Source organism: Panulirus ornatus, chromosome 29, assembly GCF_036320965.1.
Source record: "Panulirus ornatus isolate Po-2019 chromosome 29, ASM3632096v1, whole genome shotgun sequence".
NCBI classification, from domain to species: Eukaryota; Metazoa; Arthropoda; class Malacostraca; order Decapoda; family Palinuridae; genus Panulirus; species Panulirus ornatus.
The window spans coordinates 6,195,462-6,220,944 of record NC_092252.1 but is presented as its reverse complement, the minus strand read 5'-3'; the positions used below and the strand labels follow the sequence as shown (position 1 = coordinate 6,220,944).

The following is a 25,483-nucleotide window of genomic DNA, read 5'->3' as shown; positions in this document are numbered from 1 at the left end:
TTCCTTGCACGCCTTTCACGCTCCTGTATGTTCAGGCCCCAATCGCTCAAAATCTTTTTCACTCCATCCTTCCATCTCCAGTTTGGTCTCCCACTTCTCCTTGTTCCCTCTACCTCTGACAGAGGAAATGTGGCCTTTTTTGTCTTTTCCTGGCATTACCTCACAGATGCAGGGGGTGGTGATTCTGTTTCCTGTGGAGCGGAATGGCACCAGAAATGGATGAAGGCAAGCGAGTATGATTATGCACATGGTTATATATGTATTTGGCTGTGTGTTTGTATGTATATGTACAATTATTGGTGTGTGTGTGTATGTGAGTAGATCGGTCTTTCTTCGTCTGTGTCCTGGCGCTACCTTGACGCAGGAAACAGCAATCAAGTATAATGATAATTATATAGAATATTTCATATTTACATTCATACAATATTTTTTTCTTTCTTTCAGACATGGATGGGGATAGTGATGGGGGTGGCAGGTGTGGTGGTGGTGGGAGAGAAGAGCTGATTGAAACTGTACTCACTTGTGAGGGTAATATTTGTGACCCAGAGCTCCCAAAGAAACTCACCCACCTGGTACATGTCCTCAAGCACATCACTCACAGTGGTAAGTGTTTAACACAACAGTATATTGATATGTTACAAAGGAGTTCAATACTTTGGTTTGCAATTCTGGTACAGGTACCCTCTAGTGTACACTTTCAATACATACGTGAAAAATGCAAGATAGGCAAAAATTTAGTGAAACCAATTTTAGTGAAACAATAGGATTAAGAAATATATGTTCCAAGGGAAGATTTTTTCTCATAATTTTCACAAAAATATTGTAAATTTAATGTCAAGATACATACAAAACAGTATGGCATGTTATTATTCAAAGTATTAAGATGAAAGATAAGGCCCACAGTACTGCATTTGAGCATACAGTAATGTAGAACACCCAAAATAGTTCAAGTTCTTTCTTGTTAAAGCCATCAGGGATAGGGAGGGCATGGTAGAACCTGGCTGTTCATTCAAGGATGGACATAGGAAGAATTTTTCTTATAATTGATGGGCACTTATAGCTTTCTTCTGAATAACCATCACACTGGAACATTATGTTGATTTGGACCTTTGATCCCAACACTCCACATTTGCTGCATGTTTTGCAAAACTTCATTCCTGTTATGAGTGGACTTAACGACTCCTAAGGGGAAACTTTTATATTCTGAGCCTATTGTTTCACTGTATCTTCATTCATACAATTGGTTCTCACTGATGTAGAAGAACTTTGGTTATATCATCATGCTCATTAGCATCAGAGCTTCATAAAACATTTAATTTTACCTCCAAAATAATGCTTTACCTGTTTTTTCTTGTCAGAAGTGCAAGACTCACTTTTGCACTTTCCACTCTTCGGATAGGGGATTTGAGCGATTGGGGCTGAACATACAGGAGGATGAAAGGCATGCAAGGAATAGAGTGAATTAGAACAATGTGGTATACTGGGGTTGACGTGCTGTCAATGGATTGAACCCGGCCATGTGAAGCATCTGGGGTGAACCATGGAAAGTTACATGAGGCCTGGATTTGGAAAGGGAGCTGTGGTTTCGGTGCATTATACATGACAGCTAGAGACTGAGTTTGAACAAATGTGGCCTTTGTTGTCTTTTCCTCGCGCTACCTCGCATGCATGCAGGGGGAGGGGGTGCCATTTCATGTGTGGCGGAGTGGCGACGGGAGTGGATGAAGGCAGCATGTATGAATATGTACATGTGTATATGTCTCTGTATGTATATGTATTTATATGTTGAGATGTATAGCTATGTATATGTGTGTGTGTGGGCTTTTACATATATACATGTGTATGTGGGTGGGTTGAGTGTGAACAAATGTGGCCTGTGTGGATGTGTATGTATATACATGTGTATGTGGGTGGGTTGGGACATTCTTTCGTCTGTTTTTTTGCGCTACCTCGCTAACACAGGAAACAGCGACAGAGTATAATGATTTTATATATGTATACTTTTATATATTTATATGTAAAAATAATTATTATTTTATTATTATACTTTGTCGCTGTCTCCCACGTTAGCAAGGTAGCGCAAGGAAACAGACGAAAGAATGTCCCAACCCACCCACATACACATGTATATACATACACATCCACACAGGCACATATACATACCTATACATCTCAACGTATACATATATATATACACACAGACATATACATATATACACATGTACATAGTTCATACTGTCTGCCCTTATTCATTCCCATTGCTACCCTGCCACACATGAAATAACAACCCCCTCCCCCCACATGTGCGTGAGGTAGTGCGAAAAGACAACAAAGGCCACATTCGTTCACACTCAGTCTCTAGCTGTCATGTATAATGCACCGAAACCACAGCTCCATTTCCACATTCAGACCCCACAAAACTTTCCATGGTTTACCCCAGACTTCACATGCCCTGGTTCAATCCATTAATAGCACGTCGACCCCGGTATACCACATCATTCCAATTCACTCTATTCCTTGAACGCTTTTCACCCTCCTGCATGTTCAGGCCCCAATCACTCAAAATATTTTTCACTCCATCTTTCCACCTCCAATTTGGTCTCCCACTTCTCCTCGTTCCCTCCACCTCTGACACATATATCCTCTTTGTCAATCTTTCCTCTCTCATTCTCTCCATGTGACCAAACCATTTCAAAACACCCTCTTTGCTCTCTCAACCACACACTTTTTATTATCACACATCTCTCTTACCCTTTCATTACTTACTCGATCAAACCACCTCACACCACATATTGTCCTCAAATATCTCATTTCCAGCACGTCCACCCTCATCTGCACAACTCTATCTATAGCCCACGCCTCACAACCATATAACATTGTTGGAACCACCGTTCCTTCAAACATACCCATTTTTGCTTTCCAAGATAACTTTCTCGACTTCCACACATTCTTCACCGCTCCCAGAACTTTCACCCCTCCCCCACCCTATGATTCACTTCCGCTTCCATGGTTCCATCCGCTGCCAAATCCACTCCCAGATATCTAAAACACTTCACTTCCTCCAGTTTTTCTCCATTCAAACTTACCTCCCAATTGACTTGTCCCTGAACCCTACTGTACCTAATAATTAGCCTTGCTCTTATTCACATTTACTCTCAGCTTTCTTCTTTCACACACTTTACCAAACTCAGTCACCAGCTTCTGCAGTTTCTTACTGGAATCAGCCACCAGCGCTGTATCATCAGCAAACAACAACTGACTTACTTCACAAGCTCTCTTCTTTTTTTTATACTCAATCTCCATCTCCAGCGTTAGCGAGGTAGCACAAGGAAACAAATGAAAGAATGGCCAAACCCACCCACATACACATGTATATACATAAATGCCCACACACACACACACACACACACACACACACACACACACACACACACACACACACACACACACACACATTTCAATGTATACACACATATATGCACATGTATGTATTCATACTTGCTGTCTTCATCCCCCCTTTTTTTTGTGTGTGTGTGTGGAGATTCCTAATGTGAATTACTGAAAAACCAACTACAACCTCTCAGTATCCTCATCATTTGCAACCAGCCAGCTAGACTTTAAATCCACCACCATACTTTAAATCCACCACCATAGGCAGCCAACTTAGATGTTTTATAATCAAAGGAAACTAATATATTTTATGGTAAATTAAAAGTATGATTTTTTTTTTCATATCTGTAGCTATTGCAAGGCATTTGTGAGTTGTTTTTAGTGTTTGCGCATTAATTCTCAAATGTTTCTATTGCAAAATATTGTTCATTTAAAAGATGTTGCTGAATGGGGTTTCCTTATAGTAATTATATATCTTACAGAATTGGACAAAAAGACTTTCAAAGCAATAGATAAATATGAGTAAATGCTTTGCAGATTCCACATGGTTTGTACGGAAAGTTGAGCCATGGAACAGTGTGAGAGTGACATTTTCCATCCCAAGGGAAGCTGCAGTACGTCTGCACCAGCTGGCTCAAGCAGGAGATCAAGCACTTCGACAATTGGGTATTCTGTCTGTCCAAGTAGAGGGGGACCAGGTATGTCACTCACTGATTTTTATTGGTAAGAGTTTTGCATATTTTGTCGATATGCAGAGTAATTCTATGGTTTGACACCTATAGATAGTATACACAGATCAAGCCAGTTTAATCTTTAAAGAATTTAAAGAATGGAAGGCTCTTTGGTTCTAGTAGAAATTGAATAAATTACTTTGTGATATTTATTCAGGTTATTGGAAGGAGTAACTTGACAGATTTGTTGTGTTATTTTGTGTCCGATCACCCAAATATTCAGAAATTGATTCAAGCATTACCTTCAGTTTTTGTGGAATTTCACCCATGTTTGCATCCATGGAAATGATAGGTGTATGGTAAAAGTTCAGTGCCAATTTCCAAGTTTTAAGTTATAGTTGATTGATTATAGGGGCATAGGCTCTTTTCACACCTCTAGTTATAGTTGATTGATTATAGGGGCATAGGCTCTTTTCACACCTCTAGCTCCACTGATATTTTTTTTAAATGGAATCTGAGACAGAGCATGAACCAACTTTTTCTGATACTTCTGATATTTTCGAAGGTGGAAACCCCTGTGTATGGGCTTTTGATCATTTAGGAAATTTTCATGTCCCACCTCTACAAAAGTACTTGAAGGATATTATGGTGTGATCCCTTTGTCTGTCTGTCTGTAGATGCATTCTTGTTGGCATAGAAGTAAAGAACAGTACATTGTACAAACTTCATACTCAGTGGAAGTGATGAGCTGATTAGATATTAGGGCACATGAATGCAGTTTTTTTGTAAGTGTAACAGCTTATGATTGCTGAATAATTGGAATTTTAAGTAAGGTCATATCAGTCCATAAAACAGAGTCATCTAGGGTCCCTAGGGGTTATAAAACATGTAAGCAGGTGCCCTCTAGTGAGGGAAATACCCCTCACCCCTTGCTAACTGCCTATTTGGTGCTAGAGGCTTGCTGACAGCCTGAATCTGTCCACCAACCTGTTCCTCAATGTATTGATGATGTGATCATCCATCTGGCTGTTGTTATTGACCTGCTTCATAATTCTGATGATCTTGGACACTTGGAGGTGTTCTAAAGTCTTTCTCTTTTATTCAGGGTTATTTCACTGTGTCGCCTTGTTTATATCACCTGTCAGCCTTCCAATACATCTTATTCTCCCTGAAGTTTACTGATAATTGCATACCCCAATTGTCATTTGCCCTCTTTTTCAACCCCTGTTCCTTCCTCTTCACCCCTTACCACTTATACATCTCCCAGTAATTTGTACTTCTGCCCTGTAAGTACCACCCATACACTCCTCTTTTTTCTTTCACTTGCACCTTTACTTCATCCCATCTTCACTACCCCTTCTCACTTGCGCACCTCCCACCCTCTGAATGCCATGCACTTTTCTTAAACATGCCAGCACAGCTTCAGTGAATAGTTCCCATTCCTTAGCCATTCTCTGTGTTTTGTTTACTCTCACCTTTTGCCATATTACACCCATTCTCTCTTGGTATTTCTTCATATGCCTCTCTTTTACAAGCTCACTTTCACCACTCTCTTTTCACTCTTTTTTGTTTCCTTTTATCCGAACCCCCTTACACATCATCACCCTTCCGTCTGTTAAGTGCCTTCAATAATGGCACCCATCACTATTGCATCGTTTTCTTTTGCTTGTTAAAAGTATTTTACTGAAAAGCATTTTGTGAAGTAGACATAGAGATTGGGGAGTAGATTGAAGAAATCATAGGAATATCGGTTTGTAAAGTAAGAGACTAAGCTCAGGTTGTATAAATGTTTATGTAGAGATTGATTGATAAAAGTGTGCTTTAAGTTAGTAGGAGTTGATTTAGATGCAAATGGAACTTCAGATAGTGTGTATCCATTTCATTTTGAAGGGTATGTAGCTTTAGAAAATTTGGAATTGGTTTTGATCAGTTTATAGATAAGGTTTTTCTTTAGTTAGCAACTTTGGTGTAACAGGTTGAGGCATATGGGTTTATGATGAAAGATAGTTAAAAGGAAAGTGTGAGGATTATAGAACAGGAAAAATAAAAGGATGGAAAAAATAGTAGTGAAAAATAAAAGGTTGGGGAAAAATAATAGTGTACAGAATGGAAAAAGGTGAGAACAATGGAAGTAAGGGGAGTGGGGGAGGAATGGGATGTATTTAGGGAATCAGTGATGGATTGCGCAAAAGATGCTTGTGGCATGAGAAGAGTGGGAGGTGGGCTGTTTAGAAAGGGTGGTGAGTGGTGGGATGAAGAAGTAAGAGTGTTAGTGAAAGAGAAGAGAGAGGCATTTGGACGATTTTTGCAGGGAAAAAATGCAATTGAGTGGGAGAAGTATAAAAGAAAGAGACAGGAGGTCAAGAGAAAGGTGCAAGAGGTGAAAAAAAGGGCAAATGAGAGTTGGGGTGAGAGACTATCAGTAAATTTTAGGGAGAATAAAAAGATGTTCTGGAAGGAGGTAAATAGGGTGCGTAAGACAAGGGAGCAAATGGGAACTTCAGTGAAGGGCGTAAATGGGGAGGTGATAACAAGTAGTGGTGATGTGAGAAGGAGATGGAATGAGTATTTTGAAGGTTTGTTGAATGTGTCTGATGACAGAGTGGCAGATATAGGGTGTTTGGGTCGAGGTGGTGTGCAAAGTGAGAGGGTTAGGGAAAATGATTTGGTAAACAGAGAAGAGGTAGTAAAAGCTTTGCGGAAGATGAAAGCCGGCAAGGCAGCAGGTTTGGATGGTATTGCAGTGGAATTTATTAAAAAAGGGGGTGACTGTATGGTTGACTGGTTGGTAAGGTTATTTAATGTATGTATGACTCATGGTGAGGTGCCTGAGGATTGGCGGAATGCGTGCATAGTGCCATTGTACAAAGGCAAAGGGGATAAGAGTGAGTGGTCAAATTACAGAGGTATAAGTTTGTTGAGTATTCCTGGTAAATTATATGGGAGGGTATTGATTGAGAGGGTGAAGGCATGTACAGAGCATCAGATTGGGGAAGAGCAGTGTGGTTTCAGAAGTGGTAGAGGATGTGTGGATCAGGTGTTTGCTTTGAAGAATGTATGTGAGAAATACTTAGAAAAGCAAATGGATTTGTATGTAGCATTTATGGATCTGGAGAAGGCATATGATAGAGTTGATAGAGATGCTCTGTGGAAGGTATTAAGAATATATGGTGTGGGAGGCAAGTTGTTAGAAGCAGTGAAAAGTTTTTATCGAGGATGTAAGGCATGTGTACGTGTAGGAAGAGAGGAAAGTGATTGGTTCTCAGTGAATGTAGGTTTGCGGCAGGGGTGTGTGATGTCTCCATGGTTGTTTAATTTGTTTATGGATGGGGTTGTTAGGGAGGTAAATGCAAGAGTCTTGGAAAGAGGGGCAAGTATGAAGTCTGTTGGGGATGAGAGAGCTTGGGAAGTGAGTCAGTTGTTGTTCGCTGATGATACAGCGCTGGTGGCGGATTCATGTGAGAAACTGCAGAAGCTGGTGACGGAGTTTGGTAAAGTGTGTGGAAGAAGAAAGTTAAGAGTAAATGTGAATAAGAGCAAGGTTATTAGGTACAGTAGGGTTGAGGGTCAAGTCAATTGGGAGGTGAGTTTGAATGGTGAAAAACTGGAGGAAGTGAAGTGTTTTAGATATCTGGGAGTGGATCTGTCAGCGGATGGAACCATGGAAGCGGAAGTGGATCATAGGGTGGGGGAGGGGGCGAAAATTTTGGGAGCCTTGAAAAATGTGTGGAAGTCGAGAACATTATCCCGGAAAGCAAAAATGGGTATGTTTGAAGGAATAGTAGTTCCAACAATGTTGTATGGTTGCGAGGCGTGGGCTATGGATAGAGTTGTGCGCAGGAGGATGGATGTGCTGGAAATGAGATGTTTGAGGACAATGTGTGGTGTGAGGTGGTTTGATCGAGTAAGTAACGTAAGGGTAAGAGAGATGTGTGGAAATAAAAAGAGCGTGGTTGAGAGAGCAGAAGAGGGTGTTTTAAAATGGTTTGGGCACATGGAGAGAATGAGTGAGGAAAGATTGACCAAGAGGATATATGTGTCGGAGGTGGAGGGAACGAGGAGAAGAGGGAGACCAAATTGGAGGTGGAAAGATGGAGTGAAAAAGATTTTGTGTGATCGGGGCCTGAACATGCAGGAGGGTGAAAGGAGGGCAAGGAATAGAGTGAATTGGAGCGATGTGGTATACAGGGGTTGACGTGCTGTCAGTGGATTGAATCAAGGCATGTGAAGCGTCCGGGGTAAACCATGGAAAGCTGTGTAGGTATGTATATTTGTGTGTGTGGACGTGTGTATGTACATGTGTATGGGGGGGGTTGGGCCATTTCTTTCGTCTGTTTCTTTCGTCTGTTTCCTTGCGCTACCTCGCAAACGCGGGAGACAGCGACAAAGTATAAAAAAAAAAAAAAAAAAAAAAAAAAAAGACGAAGTTTAAGAATGGTTAAGAAGCAGCATTTGAATTTAAATAATTATATTTTAAAGAGGACTGAAAGAGAGGAAAAAGAGACTCTCATGGATACCATATCCTCCTGACAGTCTTTAATTTTCAAACATTAGTTTTCTTGGGCTGCTAAGATGAAAAGTATGCCATTCAGAAAGTAAGGATATGAATATCACCATTTTTTTTACCATTCATACCCTTTACTTAGTTAAGGATAAGGCTTTGCTGAAGCAGCTTTGATATAACAGGAAAAACCATATGGATTATGATGAAAGGTAGATTAAGGGAAAGTGAAAGGAATAAAGAGACTAAAAATGGATGAGATGGAACGGTAATACAGGTATTTGTAGCTTAGCTCGAAGTTTAAGAAGGTAAACCTGGTCAGAAAGTAGCGTTTTATTATGAGCGTTCATCTGTAAAAGTGGACTGAAAATAGCCAAAAGGAGATGGTCATGGATGCCACTTTCTCTTTACAATCTTTATAGCATTTGGTTAATTGGACAGCCAAAATCAATAGGATACCATTCACAACGTTAGGGTATGATTTATCACTTTTTACTTACTCATATCCCTTGCATTGTATGGGCATTAAGATCAGTAATTTCTATATTGTATCTTATTATGAGGGTTCTCATAGTATTCCTATTTATTTCTCTGGCTCAGGAATGCTTTGACATTTTACAGAATATTATTATAATCAATCTGTTTAAAGTTTCATTAGGAAAAGAGTGGTCAGGTTGCCAAATGTAAAACTTTTGTGAATATGAAGTTCTGAGTTTCATTTTAAATCATAGCTTAAGTAGGATTTTATCAGCATTGTTCACGAGAAGAAATTGCATTAATTCAACTCTTATTCACAGGTAATCTCGTTAAAGGTAGCAGGCCCTAACAATGAGTCAACAGAAATTGTTCTGCGGACAGATGGAGGAACTAGTGATGGTGCTGGACCATCTAGTGTTGCACGATCAGTTACAACAGCACTTGGAGGGGCTGGACTTATGCCTGGTGCTGCTCAGCCTGTGGATATTGGGGCAAACCCAGCATTTCGCAGTCCAAATGTGGTGGCTCCTCCTGGGGATAGTATTCCTCTGACCCCACGCCCTGTGGCCCATGTAGGACCTCCATACCCCTATGCCAGCATGAACCATGCTGCAAGAGCCATGCATGGCAGAGAACTACAGCACCAGCAGCCTACAGTGCCAGCACCTGTTGGTCATGCTGTCACTACTGCTGCACCACGCCAAGTGTATAACCCTCCTCCTCCCTACCCAAGCCCTGAGCAGTCCCAGTTGCGTGCACCTGGGACTGCAGTACAGAGACCACCTTTACCACAGGTAAATGGCACTCCATATACAGCAGGTCAGGCTAGTGGCATTAGCAGTATAACACAGCCTGGAACTCAAGTGTTGCCTTCTGTTGTACAAGCCAGTTCAAATCAGCCAGTTAGTGTTGGTTTCCCAGTGTCTGTGACTCAGACAGTAAATAATCAAGCAGTACATACACAAGCAGTGAAAGGTAGCCAAAGGACAGGAGGGAATGTGTTAAAGAACAGTCCCCTTTTGGTGGATTTGTTGAGACAACCTGACCATCAGCCTGGGGTAGGTGTCAGCAAGGCAAAGATGGTTATTGGTGGGTCACCTCATGGGTCACCTGCCCCTACTTCACCTTCGTCTCGTTCCACCACATCAACTCCTTCATCTGACTCTCTGCCACACACCCCTCTCACCAACCTACCTCTACCTGCAGTGCCAGCACTCTCACCACCTCCCACCAGTTCTGCATCTTTTAGTGCTACTGTAACTGCATCAGGCTTGACTGGACCATCCTTGTCCACACAGTATAGCACAGGGTTTAGTGTAAGGGCTAAAGATGGAGTTCATACTCATCAACAGGTCTATTCTGGAGGATCAGTTATCACAAGTACTGTTGCTCCTCACCCTAGACTACCAAGTAGTGTCAATAGTGGCTTGCAGCAACATCCACAAGCCACAGGGCAACCACCACCAGGACCAAGAGCGCCTTACAATACTGAGCAACGTTGCATGACTCTAGGGAGTAGTCAAGGCCTCCATTCTAGGATGCCTTTGCAAGCCCCTAGTCGTTCCAGCGTCACTGGTGAGTCACGAGCTGTACCTCCCTCACCTCCCCAGCTTGTACCTGGTGGCAAGGAGAGTCAGTACTTGATCAATCCTAATACAGGTTTATTGGAACCACGGCCAAGTGAAAGTTCAGACTCAGAACCAGAAGCTAGGCCACCTTCACCAGTGAATGAAGAAAATCATTCTAATTCAGTTGTATCTGATGAGGAATCCAACATGAGTGGAGCCTCAAAGAAAGAAACTGAACAGTCAGATTCTGAAACTTCTAGAATGTCAGTGCTCAGTGTTGAATCGAAAAAGACAGTGATAGGCCAAGACAGAATAAAATCTCATGACAGAGATTCTAGCCCTGGATCATCTAGGGAGAATAGTGTAGTCAGTTCAGGTAGCACAGGGGAATCCATCACATTAAAACTCACGATTGGGAAAGAACCAGTGGCACAAGCTACATTTGTCCCAAGACCGAAAAAAGGTGATCGTAAGGAAATGATTTCAAATTCGAGTTTAGGGCTGCAGTCAGGAAGTGAGCCTAGGGTTCCTAAGCTGCACATTAAGTTGAAATCGAAACAGGCAGTCATTGTAAATCCTTTGGGTGCTGCAGATGGTCAAAGAAGTGTAGAGAAAGATGGATCTAAAGAAGACAAGAATAAAAGAAAGAGTTACAGAAACAAATCACGAGGAAGTGAATCTGACAGTGATAGTGGGAAAGTTAGAGGACTTAGATTGAAAAACAATAAGGACAAGGGAGGTGGGGAAGACAGCACTACAGTGTTGAAAATTGTTGATAGTAAAAAGCTTAAGGTTGATATCGAGGAGGAGGAAATTCCTTTAAAAATGAAATTCAAAGAAGGCTTAGAAGGTAGACTTAAAGCTCCAAGAACTTTAGAAGATGGTCGTGTATCTGTGATGAAATCAGAGAGTCCTAAGTTTTCAAAAGCAGAAAATAAGTTCAGAACAAGAATGAAAACAAAGACACCCATCAGGAAAGTTGGAGACTTGAATAGTGTAGGTGAAATTGCTAGTCACAAAATTTTAGAGACGCTACCCCCAAGTATAACTAAAGTGGCCGCTTTACATACTCAGCAGCCACACATAAATCCCTCCTCATCCTCAAGTCAGTCCTCAATAATACCATCTTCTGTTGGACCTCCAGTCTCCACGGTGTCAAGTACAGCCACCTCGCAGGCTGCTGGAGAAGTTATTAAAATGGAACTAGAAAAAAGAGGTAGTGAAATAATAAGAAAAACAGACTTCAAAAATGATATAGAAAAGAACAACAGTGATAATGTGGTGAATCGTGTACGTGCAAATAATTTGACAAATTTGATGAATGGAGATTTGACTCATGGGGAAAAGGTTATGGGTCGAGTGCGACAAAAAAACCAGGGTGCCAGTCAACAACAGCAGCAAGCTGATGGACCAAGCAGTAGCAAGCTGACAATCAAGAGGAAAGGCTCAGGAGAAATGCATACTCTTGAGTCCCTTAAGAAGGATCTTCCTGAAGGTAAGAAGCCTAACCATGTTGATCATATGAAGAGTAAAGTAAGAAATTTTTTTTTAGCAATTCCCCTCTTGTTAATTCAGTAGATTCTTATCTAGTGTGACTTTATTCTTGATTAATGTGAAGTTACTGAAAGCTTTTAACCTTTTAGTGTGCTGTTGATTTTTTTGGCCTTCCCAAGTATGCAAAAAAAGAAAGCTAAATTTTTCTTCCAACGTATGAAAAGTTGCACCAAAAATATAAATTTATTTTTTCCTAAGGAATTGACACAGCTGTTTCAAGTTTAGGAAAAACTTATTACTAACTGGATTGGTCTGTTTCTGTGTACACAAGTTATTCACATATATTTTGTGTTTTTTTCATATATGTGACAAAAGCAGAAAAACATCAATCTGTCTTTCTATATCTCTGATGCCTGTTCCCTTCAGAAACTCCCTGGCCACAGAGAAATAGTCTCCAAAACTGAACTCTTGTGTTGCTTCTTAGTCTCTTTTGTGCCCCGCTCTTACAGGTCACTGGTGAAGGGCAACTTTAGTGCTGTGTTTCCAGAGGCTCTTACCAACTGCCTCTACCTGATGTTTCAACCTACTGCTTCTAAATAATGCTTATACCTAAGTGTTCCTACCTACTACTTCTACCTAAATGCTTATACCTAAGTGTTCCTACCTACTACTTCTACCTAACTCATGTTTAATGTTCCTACCTACTACTTATATCTGTTGCTGTTACCATTTTGCCAAAAAGCAGGGCTACCATATAGTGTTCATTGCAGGGGAAATCTATAATTGCAAAGAGTGAGTTATGGTGTGAAGTGTTAAGTGTGACAAGGAGAGATTGTATGTTTTGGGACAGAATGCCAACAGTCCTTATGTGGGTGATGCAGAAAGAAAAGACTGTTATCTGGGTCAGAGGAGTGCAACTTGACAACCACTGAAGTGCTGGGTCACTGCACGGCCGTCACTAGCCCTCTTGTTACCCTGGCTAGTAGTTCCAGTAGTGCATACTAACTTCTACATTGCAGAAAGATTTTAAAACCATTGTTTATACCATGCATTAAGAGTTAAGCATTTGAAGTGTTGGAAAAACACTTTATTTATGGGTTTGACCAATCCTTATTACAGTCGGTATGGTGCATGGTGGTGGCTGGCATAATAGAAGTAGCAAGTCCCAAGGAAAGTTACATAACTCTCCTCCTTAGTCATTGATGGGTTACTGAGGCCTCCAGATAGCTGAAGTGACTCATTCCCTGTGGCTAGCCAACTTAGCCTACAATGCATGCACAATTTGACTTTAGGAAATTACACTAGTGGATTGATGCCAGCAGCACCCAGTTTTGTAAGCGTAGATTAATGCTGATAACACTAAAAATGTACTACATGTGCACACATACACAAACAATTGTAGATTAATGCGATAACACTGAAAAGGGGTAAATGTACTACATGTGCACACACAACATTTTCCCCTTTACCTTTGAACTTCGTTTCACTCAGAGTCAGAACATCCAGGCTTCTTTCCTCAAACTTACTGGCTATCTCTCTTTTCTCATCTTGGTTACATCCACACACATTAAGACACCCTAGTCTGAGCCTTCGAGGAGGAGGAGGAGCACTCCCCACTTGACTCCTTCTGTTTCCTCTTTTATGATATATACATATATATACATACACATTAATATACATATACATAACATTAATGTACACAAACAGATATTTAATATAGGGTCATTAATGTCTTGTAAGATAGATTCAGAACCTCTAATTGATTTTTTTCTGTTTGACAGGCCTGGGCAACATCCCTACGTACCTGAACTCTTCGGTGATGATCAATAAGGTCTCACACTCTCCAGAGAAGTTGCCTTCCCTCCGTCATGAAGATTCCACTGAGAAAGGTGTTAAGAAATTGGACCCTCACAAACATACTGTGTGTACAGATTTAGCAAGTCTAAAAGCAAATTCTGATATTACCATTCACAGTGTGACAAAGAATGAAACATTAAGTTATAGTAAATCAAGTGATGGTGAGAGTAGAAGTCCAAGTAAAGGGAAGCGTGAACTGAATAAAGGGGGGAAAGTGACTCACTTGGATGTGAATGATAGAAAAGCATTGCAGGAGGCACTCAAGAGCTCACAGAGTTCTGCTAAAAAGAATGACACTCACCAAAGTAGTATGCATGCTATTTTAAAACGCTTTAGTTCTAGAGACAGTTCAACTACAGTGCCTGTGTCTTCTCAATCTGAGAGTACAAACAGCACCTCTGGGGTGAAAGTGGAACCAAAAGTCACAGAAACTCCAGAAAAGGTGAAGCATGAAGTGAAAAGTGATGAAAAAAGTGAGAGTAAAGAACCACACATTATCAGTGTTAATTCATCAACCAGCTGTGATACTAGTGTTAAACTGGAGCGAGAACAGACTAAGATTTTAGAGCAAGCTAAGGGTCCAGACTTTCCTGGCAATGTGGTATTGACAAAAAGTGAAGTAGAAAGTCCTGATGGTACTCCAAAAGGGGAACATGGTAGTGGGCAGGGTGAAGATTCTGGGATTGAGTCCATGGATGCTTTATCAGAGAAAAGTCCAAACCAAAGTGATCAGAGTCCTAGTAGAAGAGATGACAAAGAATGTGAGCCATTTTCAGACAAAAGTTCAAGTGAAAAAAATATTTCTAAGGGTGAATCATCACGTGATTTGAAATCAAGTGAATCTTCAAAGGTATCTGGGAATGTCGCTCAAGAACCTAAAGTTAGTGCCAGAGTTGAGATAAAGTCGGAACCTCTTGAAGAAGACCATAGTGACAAAGAAGTTCAACACAGAAGTTATGATAGTGAAGTTGTAAGCACAAAGTTTGGCTCAAAAGCCTGTGAATCTCTAGTTAAAGTAGAAACCAAGCTATCTGTTTGCAGAGAAAATGAGTTGATTGATGCGCATTCTTCTTCCCAGGAATCTTCATTCTTAAAGAATGAAGAACCCTCAGAAACTGTTCATGATGTCAGAAGTCCATCAGAAATATTGCCGCTACCTGTGACAGAAGTCAAATGTGAACCCATGTGTACACTGGTATCACAAGGCACAACTGTGGAGTCAGTGGATTGTGAGACCAATTTGTCATCATTCTCAGTTCCACCCACTTCCTATTCTGTATCTGTGTCACCAGTCACTTCTTCACTGCTGTCAGTGTCAGCTTTCATACCCTCATTTTCATCCACTTCTTCAATATTAGGAGCTTCTCCAGGTTCCTTAAATGTGTCATTGCCAGTATCCTTACCAGTGTCTTCAAACTTTACGTCCACTTCACTGCAGACTTCCATAGGAGGTTCCAATTCAGCACCAAGTTCACCTTCATTGTTTCCCAATTACTTACCAATTACCTCATCATCTACCACAATTGTTACTACCACCACTCACAGTTCGAGTAACACAAGCCTTTTGACTCTCACAACTTCTAGTGCCCCAGCACCCAGTGTTACATCACCAGTTCTAAATGTGTCCAGTTCATCAACTCCATCTTCTCCAACGGTCACTAGTCAAAATTCCTCTTATAACGTGGATACTCATGGCCTTGCCATACCAAGTAGTTCCACGTTCACTTCTGTTTTGACAGCTGGTCCTTCCTTCACCACCACTACTCATACATCTGTTACAAATATTTCAGTGATTCCAACAGTGCCTCACTCTCCAAAGACAACTGCAGCAACTAACACTTCTGTGTCAAAGCCATCATTACTTGCAATTACATTAGCTAGACCACAAACGAGTAACAGTTCATCACAGGCTTCATCTTCTCAGATAGTACCTTTGCCAACTGTTGAAAAACTGTCCACTTCACCAGCTTCTATGGACTTGAGCAGTAGCATATCTACATCATCTTCAAGCAGCAGCCAGCCAACAGTAACTAACACAACAACTGTGGCAACATCAACAACAAGTGCCAAGGTGGTAACTTTGAAGCCTAGCACAAGTCAGGGTCAAGTTAGTACCCCACTTAACCTTCCCCCAGGGACAACTTTTCGGTTAGTGGCCCTACCAGGTAACAGTGCCATGGCTCCCACCACCAGTGCAGTTAAGGTAGTGGTGTCACCAGTGAAAGGCCAGCTTGGCCAGCAGGTGACATCAGGAATTGGCAGCATGACAGTGGTGACGGTCAAGCCCGTGGTTATGGCAACAGGTGGGGCCAAGAACAGCCACCTACTACAAACCTTCTCAGTTAGTAAGGCTGAGGAATCTAGTCCTCCCTCCCTCCTCAAGGCTCACTTAACTGCACCAACCCTAACCACATCAGCTCAGGCTGTGGCTACCTCAGTCACTGACTCTGCTACAACACCCATTGTATCCAGCACAATGGCAAATGGGGATGATACAGAAGACTTGGACTTCGTGGGATTTTCTAGCTCTCCTCAAGTCAAGTTATTACAGCCGAGTGAATTAAAACGTGAAATATCAAGACATGAAGTCATTGAAAGATCGGATTGTTGCAAAAGCCCAGAGGTTTTGTCTCCCACTGGTGAAGAGCCAACTCCCATGAGAGTACATCCTCCACTCTATACATATGGTAACAGAGAGAGGAAGAAGGATGTTGAGTCAGATGCTGAGGATAAAGACAAGGAAGAATCCAAGAATACTTCTGAGGCTGAGGGAAATTTAGATGTAAAAAGTAATGATATTTTGGGAAGTGGGAAGGATAAAGATGATTGTATAATAGGTGTCAAATCCAGAACCAAAGATGAAAAGTTTGATGCTCTATCTATAGAGATACCACCAACGGATTCAACCCTCCCAGATGATAAACGATTGACAAGGAGCACAAGACATAGTATAAGACTGGCAAGTCCAAAAGTTAATAGTCCAGGGGCAGAATTGAGTCCTAAAGTAGATAGAAGAAGTCCTGCAAGTATGCTTTCAATGGGAAAACCAAGTCCTGTTCCAGTATTGCGGCCCAGTGTAAGTCCAGCTACAAGAGGATCCAAGAGACGTAGACATGAATCGGAAAGCAGCAACGCTTCAAGTGTCAATGAAGATACCCAGGAACCAGCTGCCAAGTCTGCACGAAGAAAGCCGCCTGACAAAGCTGCAGGTGAGAAGGAATATCTAAAACGAAAAGCTACCAGAACGAGGGATGCTGTTTGTGACTTTCAGTTTACCAAAGGTAGGTCATCATTATGTCCATTACCAATTCTCATCAATCAGGCTTTATTTTCTTTTGAATTTTTAGAAAAAAGATATAAGGTATATCATTTAGTGTTTTTGTGTGTGCATATATATATATATATTTATATATATGTATAATTTTATTCATTATACTTGATCACCATTTCCCGAGGCAGTGACGTAGCACCAGGAAACAGACGAAGAAAGACCCATCTACTCATATATACATGTATATACATATTCCTATGAGTCCACGGGGAAAATGAAACACAAAAAGTTCCCAAGTGCACTTTCGTGTAATAATCACATCATCAGGGGAGACACAAGAGAGAAATATAACAGTCAGTTGATATACATCAAAGAGACGAAGCTAGGATGCCATTTGGTGATTGTCCAAAACATGTTTTGGACAATCACATTGTTTTGGACAATCACATGTTTACCGAATGGCGTCCTAGCTTTGTCTCTTCGATGTATATCAACTGACTGTTATATTTCTCTCTTGTGTCTCCCCTGATGATGTGATTATTACATGAAAGTGCACTTGGGAACTTTTCGTGTTTCATTTTCCCTGTGGACTCATAGGAATATCTTGATCACGCGCAAAATTGTGATCCTTTCCAACATGTATATACATATATGTACATTTATTTTATATTTATCATACTTTGTCGCGTCTCCTGCATTAGCGAGGAGACAATACTTGATTGCCATTTCCCACATCAGTGAGGTGGCACCAGGAAATAGATGAAGAATGACCCATCCACCCTGATACACACACATATATACACTTTTTTTTTTTTTTTTTTTTTTTTCACTGTCTCCCGCGTTTGCGAGGTAGCGCAAGGAAACAGACGAAAGAAATGGCCCAACCCACCCCCATACACATGTATATACATACGTCCACACACGCAAATATACATACCTACGCAGCTTTCCATGGTTTACCCCAGACGCTTCACGTGCCCTGATTCAATCCACTGACAGCACGTCAACCCCGGTATACCACATCGATCCAATTCACTCTATTCCTTGCCCTCCTTTCACCCTCCTGCATGTTCAGGCCCCGATCACACAAAATCTTTTTCACTCCATCCTTCCACCTCCAATTTGGTCTCCCACTTCTCCTCGTTCCCTCCACCTCCGACACATATATCCTCTTGGTCAATCTTTCCTCACTCATTCTCTCCATGTGCCCAAACCATTTCAAAACACCCTCTTCTGCTCTCTCAGCCACGCTCTTTTTATTTCCACACATCTCTCTTACCCTTACGTTACTTACTCGATCAAACCACCTCACACCACACATTGTCCTCAAACATCTCATTTCCAGCACATCCATCCTCCTGCGCACAACTCTATCCATAGCCCACGCCTTGCAACCATACAACATTGTTGGAACCACTATTCCTTCAAACATACCCATTTTTGCTTTCCGAGATAATGTTCTCGACTTCCACACATTCTTCAAGGCTCCCAGAATTTTCGCCCCCTCCCCCACCCTATGATCCACTTCCGCTTCCATGGTTCCATCCACTGCCAGATCCACTCCCAGATATCTAAAACACTTTACTTCCTCCAGTTTTTCTCCATTCAAACTTACCTCCCAGTTGACTTGACCCTCAACCCTACTGTACCTAATAACCTTGCTCTTATTCACATTTACTCTTAATTAACTTTCTTCTTTCACACACTTTACCAAACTCAGTCACCAGCTTCTGCAGTTTCTCACATGAATCAGCCACCAGCGCTGTATCATCAGCGAACAACAACTGACTCACTTCCCAAGCTCTCTCATCCCCAACAGACTTCATACTTGCCCCTCTTTCCAAAACTCTTGCATTCACCTCCCTAACAACCCCATCCATATATACACATATATTTATTTATTTTATTTATTTTGCTTTGTCGGTCCCCCACGTTAGCGAGGTAGCGCAAGGAAACAGACAAAAGAATGGCCCAACCCACCCACATACACATCCACACACGCAGATATACATACCTATACATCTCAACATATATATACACACTCAGACATATACACATGTACATAATTCATACCGTCTGCCTTTATTCATTCCCATCGCCACCCCGCCACACATGAAATAACAACCCCCTCCCCCCAAATGTGCACGAGGTAGCACTAGGAAAAGACAACAAAAGCCACTTTCGTTCACACTCATTCTGTAGCTGTCATATAATAATGCACCAAAACCACAGCTCCCTTTCCACATCCAGGCCCCACAGAGCTTTCCATGGTTTACCCCAGATGCTTCACATGCCCTGGTTCAATCCATTGACAGCACGTCGACCCCGGTATACCACATTGTTCCAATTCACTCTATTCCTTGCACGGCTTTCACCCTCCTGCATGTTTAGGCCCCGATCACTCAAAATCTTTTTCACACCATCTTTCCACCTCCAATTTGGTCTCCCACTTCTTCTCGTTCCCTCCACCTCTGACACATATATCCTCTTTGTCAATGTTTCCTTACTCATTCTCTCCATGTGACCAAACCATTTCAAAACACCCTCTTCTGCTCTCTCAACCACACACACTTTTCATTACCACACATCTCTCTTACCATATAATTACTTGATCAAACCACCTCACACCACAGATTGTCCTCACACATCTCATTTCCAGCACATCCACCCTCCTCCACACATACCCATTTTTGCTTTCCGGAATAATGTTCTCAACTTCCACACATTCTTCAACGCTCCCAGAACTTTTGCCCCCTCCCCCACCCTATGATTCACTTCTGCTTCCATGGTTCCATCCACTGCCAAATCCACTCCCAGATATCTAAAACACTTCACTTCCTCCAGTTTTTTCTCCTTTCAAACTTACCTCCCAGTTAACTTGTCCCTCAACCCTACTGTACCTAATAACCTTGCTCTTATTCACATTTACTCTCAGCTTTTTTCTTTCATACACTTTACCAAACTCAGTCACCAGCTTCTGCAGTTTCTCACACGAATCAGCCACCAGCACTATATCATCAGTGAACAACAACTGACTCACTTCCCAAGCTCTCTCATCCACAACAGATTGCATACTTGCCCCTCTTTCCAAAACTCTTGCATTCACCTCCCTAACAACCCCATCCATAAACAAATTAAACAACCATGGAGACATCACAAACCTACATTCACTGAAAACCAATCACTTTCCTCTCTTCCTACACGTACACATGCCTTACATCCTCGATAAAAACTTTTCACTGCTCCTAACAACTTGCCTCCCACACCGTATATTCTTAATACCTTCCACAGAGCATCTCATATCAACTCTTATCATATGCCTTCTCCTGATCCATAAATGCTACATATGAATCCATTTGCTTTTCTAAGTATTTCTCACATACATTCTTCAAAGCAAATACCTGATCCACACATCCTCTACTACTTCTGAAACCACACTGTTCTTCCCCAATCTGATGCTCTGTACATGCCTTCACCCTCTCAATCAATACTCTCCCATATTATCTCCCAGGAATACTCAACAAACTTATACCTATGTAATTTGAGCACTCACCTTTATCCCCTTTGCCTTTGTACAATGGCACTATGCAAGCATTCCGCCAATCCTCAGGCACCTCACCATGAGTCATACATACATTAAATAACCTTGCCAACCAGTCAACAATACAGTCACCCCCTTTTTTATTCTCCCTTATATGCATATATATATATATTTATATATATATATATATATATATATATATATATATATATATATATATATATATTATCCATGGGGATAGGGGAGAAAGAATACTTCCCACGTATTCCCTGCGTGTCGTAGAAGGCGACTAAAAGGGGAGGGAGCGGGTGGCTGGAAATCCTCCCCTCTCTTTTTTTTAATTTTCCAAAAGAAGGAACAGAGAATTGGGCCAGGTGAGGGTATTTCCTCAAGGGCCCAGTTCTCTGTTCTTAACGCTACCTCGCTAACGCGGGAAATGGCGAATAGTTTGAAAGAAAAAAAATATATATATATATATATATTTTTTTTTTTTTTTTTATTATACTTTGTCGCTGTCTCCCGCGTTTGCGAGGTAGCGCAAGGAAACAGACGAAAGAAATGGCCCAACCCCCCCCCATACACATGTATATACATACGTCCACACACGCAAGTATACATACCTACACAGCTTTCCATGGTTTACCCCAGACGCTTCACATGCCTTGATTCAATCCACTGACAGCACGTCAACCCCGGTATACCACATCGATCCAATTCACTCTATTCCTTGCCCACCTTTCACCCTCCTGCATGTTGAGGCCCCGATCACTCAAAATCTTTTTCACTCCATCTTTCCACCTCCAATTTGGTCTCCCACTTCTCTTCGTTTCCTCCACCTCCGACACATATATCCACTTGGTCAATGTTTCCTCACTCATTCTCTCCATGTGCCCAAACCATTTCAAAACACCCTCTTCTGCTCTCTCAACCATGCTCTTTTTATTTCCACACATCTCTCTTACCCTTACATTACTTACTCGATCAAACCACCTCACACCTCATATTGTCCTCAAACATCTCATTTCCAGCACATCCACCACACCCTCTTCTGCTCTCTCAACCACGCTCTTTTTTCCACACATCTCTCTTACCCTTACATTACTTACTTGATCAAACCACCTCACACCACATATTGTCCTCAAACATCTCATTTCCAGCACATCCACCCTCCTGCGCACAACTCTATCCATAGCCCACGCCTCACAACCAAACAACATTGTTGGAACCACTATTCCCTCAAACATACCCATTTTTGCGTGTCGTAAAAGGTGACTGAAAGGGGAGGGAGTGGGGGGGCTGGAAATCCTCCCCTCTCGTTTTTAATATTCCAAAAGAAGGAACAGAGAAGGGGGCCAAGTGAGGATTTCCCTCAAAGGCTCAGTCCTCTGTTTTTAACCCTACCTCGCTAATGCGGGAGATAGCGAATAGTATGAAAAATAGATATATATTTCCGAGTAAACCACAGTGATGCACATAATTTAGGCTTTTACTGATAACTAGGAGAAAAAATTGAGCTCAAAAGGTTTCAAACTCTTTCATGTAATATCATATGTTATAGGGAGAAACAGAGAGAGAAAAAAAATCTGGATGCAACCAATAAATATGGGCAAAGGGTATGTTGTTTTTGGTCTCATCTTGTGTACTGCTTCTGGCAGAAGGATAGGCACAGTACCTGTCGTAAAATTTGGTGCCTGATTGAAACAGATTCAGCTGTTTTACGAATTTTGTCTTCAGGTATGCTATCAAGCTTATCCAGCCCTTGTATGCTTAAGAGAGTCATGAGACTTTATTGGTGAAGCAATCATGTGGTCAGTACAAAGGATTTTATTTCTCACATGTAAACAAAGCACTGGAAACCTGCCCTGTCCTTCCACAATATTTGTGTTGTTTAAGTGTGGGAGGAAGATCCTTACCAGCCTGTCCTTTATGAAATGTATTACAATCTTTTCATGGTTGTCTGTATATACAACCAACTAGATTCCCAATGAGTTTTGATTAGAATATTCTTAACAGTACTGGTTTTGTTGAAGGTTCCATTCACATTTAAAGCTTTGAGGAGATGGGAAATCATGGTAAGATTATCACTTTAAGGCAAAACCAAAGGATTCATCTATCATGAAGAAGCTTTGAGTAAACTCTGTAATATGATCTCTGCCAGATTAAGAGATCCATCAGTGGAAGATTAAGGATTGTTTAGTTTTGATACAGTATAATGAATTTTCTGAAAAATCCTCATCCATGTACAAAGGAACATAGAAGAAAATATTGATTGTTTAAGTTTGTCATGTTGTGCAGAATAATGATTAATGTATGAGCTAACATTTGTAGGTCCTTTGCAAATTTCATTTACTTATTCCATAGTACATATGATGAATGGTCCTGAATTGTTCAGCAGGGGGGAATGTTTCTAGATTTTATAAAGCTAGATAGCTAGAAACAAGAGTACAATATCTACATATCTGAACCATACTAAGTTAATGCATAGAATATCCCTCTGTAATTTTGTCTCAAAAATGATTCCATATAAAGATTACCCAGCACTTGGATAGTAGGTTACCTAATGCCACACCAAACTTTTGAGCAACAAAATCTCCATTAATTTAAGTATAGTCTTTCTTACACAAAATTATCAATTCAAGAAATATCTAAGTTGGAACTGGTATACTAAAGTCTAAAGACTTTACAAATTGTAGTAAATCATTATCTGGAACTTATGTGAACAAGAATGATGAATAAGAGCTTACTGGTTTGAAATTATGATTAACTTGAATATTATTTTGTAACTAAATCCATATTGTTCTTGACTTTAGAATTTAATGTATTACCAACCAGTGGGTTTGATAAAGAAATTAACCATGTAGATAACATGTACATGATTGAGTGTATTGAACTCACTATGGATCTTGCTGGGTAGTTTGACCTGTGTGTTTTGATGAGTCTTCACATATATGGCATTGAAGGGGACAGTGATAAGAACTTTTGGAATGAGAAAATCATTACCTCTCAGCAACTTCAGTTGTTTGATAAGGTGAGCATTAACCAAGTTTATTGGACTTCTGCTAAGTTGAGAGTATGTTGTATCATCACTTAGGATTTTTTTTTTCAAGTTCGTTCATAATTACATCTGCATTGGCCATATTTGATGTAGTTATACATAATTCACTATTTTCTTCATATTGCTAATTGCACTAATGAATCTTTTAGGACATTTTCGAGCAGCAGGCTTTGACATAGCAGCATACACTATATCTTTACAAATGTTCACTTCTTTATTAGTTAATTTACTGTATTTCTCTGAATTACAGAACGTTCTTGCAACATCAACACTGTCAACTTCCTTGTTTGAGCACACAAAACTCATGCCGTTACCTAGGGCACTTGAAGTAACCTTGTCAAGTTGTTTATCAGAGAGATTCTCAACGAAAGACAGGTTTACGTCCTTCGTCCACCCAGTATTTTCAATAAGTTGGGCCAATATCCAATTCAGCTTCCTTTGAAGACTGTTTCGTTCACTCCTTAACCTGTCATAGCAGTAATCCATCACACTGTTCCTCCACTCCGTAAGTATAGCCTTTTGAAAAGTGCGTTTCTTATCTCTTGAAATCCAAAAGGCTACCACCATTTCAGTCTTCATTAATTCACTGTGTTTCCTTAAAAGAATACTCGTTGAAAGTCATCTAAGTGATGATTCATTTTACTCTAAACTTATTAGAAATCCACTAGACATGGGTATTGCTCACTAAAACAAAAATCTGAAGTTGGTGTTGGAAGGTAGTGATTTCTTAATCAAAAGGTTCTCATCATTATACCCTCCATTGCAATACATGTACAGATTTATCGAAACAAATGCACCAGACAACAAGACCCATAGTGAGCTCAGTCATGTACAGGATATCTAAATGGCTAATTTATGTAACCCCTTTCCCTACACACACACACACACATACACACAGTATTGTCCAAAAATCTTTGACCTTTTTAATGCAGTTTTGAAATGCCAACATAAAGAAATATATTACAGAAAATATTATGTTTGAAATATTTGATACTTAAGAAAACATTACATCATGAAATTCTCCATTGCAGTGTGTCCAGGTTATCTCATTTGATACAGAATTGTAAAAAGAAAGAGGAAAATGTAGCCATTTGAACTTAAGATTGTGGAAGACATATGAGATCATAAATGGAAATGACAATTTGTCAGAGAAATGCATATATCCCATTATTTCATTACTTTTGATAGGATATTATTCATTACTTTCATTATTTATGATGCTGCCATCAACCTTTGCTTACATGCTTGCTTCTTCAACGATCTTGTTGGCTAGTTCTTCACTGTATCAGTGAAACTGTAGAAATACTATTTTGTATTTTGATGTTCATCATTTGTATAACAGTATTATTACCAGCAGAAGCAAGTAATTGGGCAGGCACAATAAGATGTAAAGATAACTTTACTGTGGTCCACTCCATAACATCAGGTGGACTATCCGATTTGAAGTTTCTTGAGTCTTGATGTATTTTCCTTATTGGGGTGGTATAGTCATTACTGTCATATTCATCATTACTCAGCATATTAAAAACAAAAAAATAGTTGAAAGGCAAAAATATCTAGACACTTCCTCTTACTTTAAGAGAGGTGTCAGTTTGATATTGTTTAGTGGACTATTCAAGTCAGCTTTTCACATCAGTGGATGAGGTATTATCTTAATT

General features: G+C 40.6%; 1 protein-coding gene across 10 annotated transcripts in view; it reads left to right on the top strand.

Moving 5' to 3' along the window:
- LOC139758046 (uncharacterized) overlaps positions 1-25,483 on the top strand; it is a 75,159-nt gene that overhangs the window by 17,177 nt on the left and 32,499 nt on the right. For 5 of the 10 annotated variants that reach the window (XM_071679076.1, XM_071679073.1, XM_071679074.1 and 2 more), the window contains exons 2-5: positions 445-603; positions 3,928-4,088; positions 9,360-12,102; positions 13,883-17,239. In XM_071679076.1, coding sequence (XP_071535177.1) covers positions 445-603; positions 3,928-4,088; positions 9,360-12,102; positions 13,883-17,239 — 6,420 coding nt within the window. Of the gene's footprint in view, positions 1-444; positions 604-3,927; positions 4,089-9,359; positions 12,103-13,882; positions 17,240-24,075; positions 24,331-25,483 lie in introns of all 10 variants that reach the window. The other 5 variants (XM_071679078.1, XM_071679077.1, XM_071679080.1 and 2 more) reach the window with 2 other exon arrangements.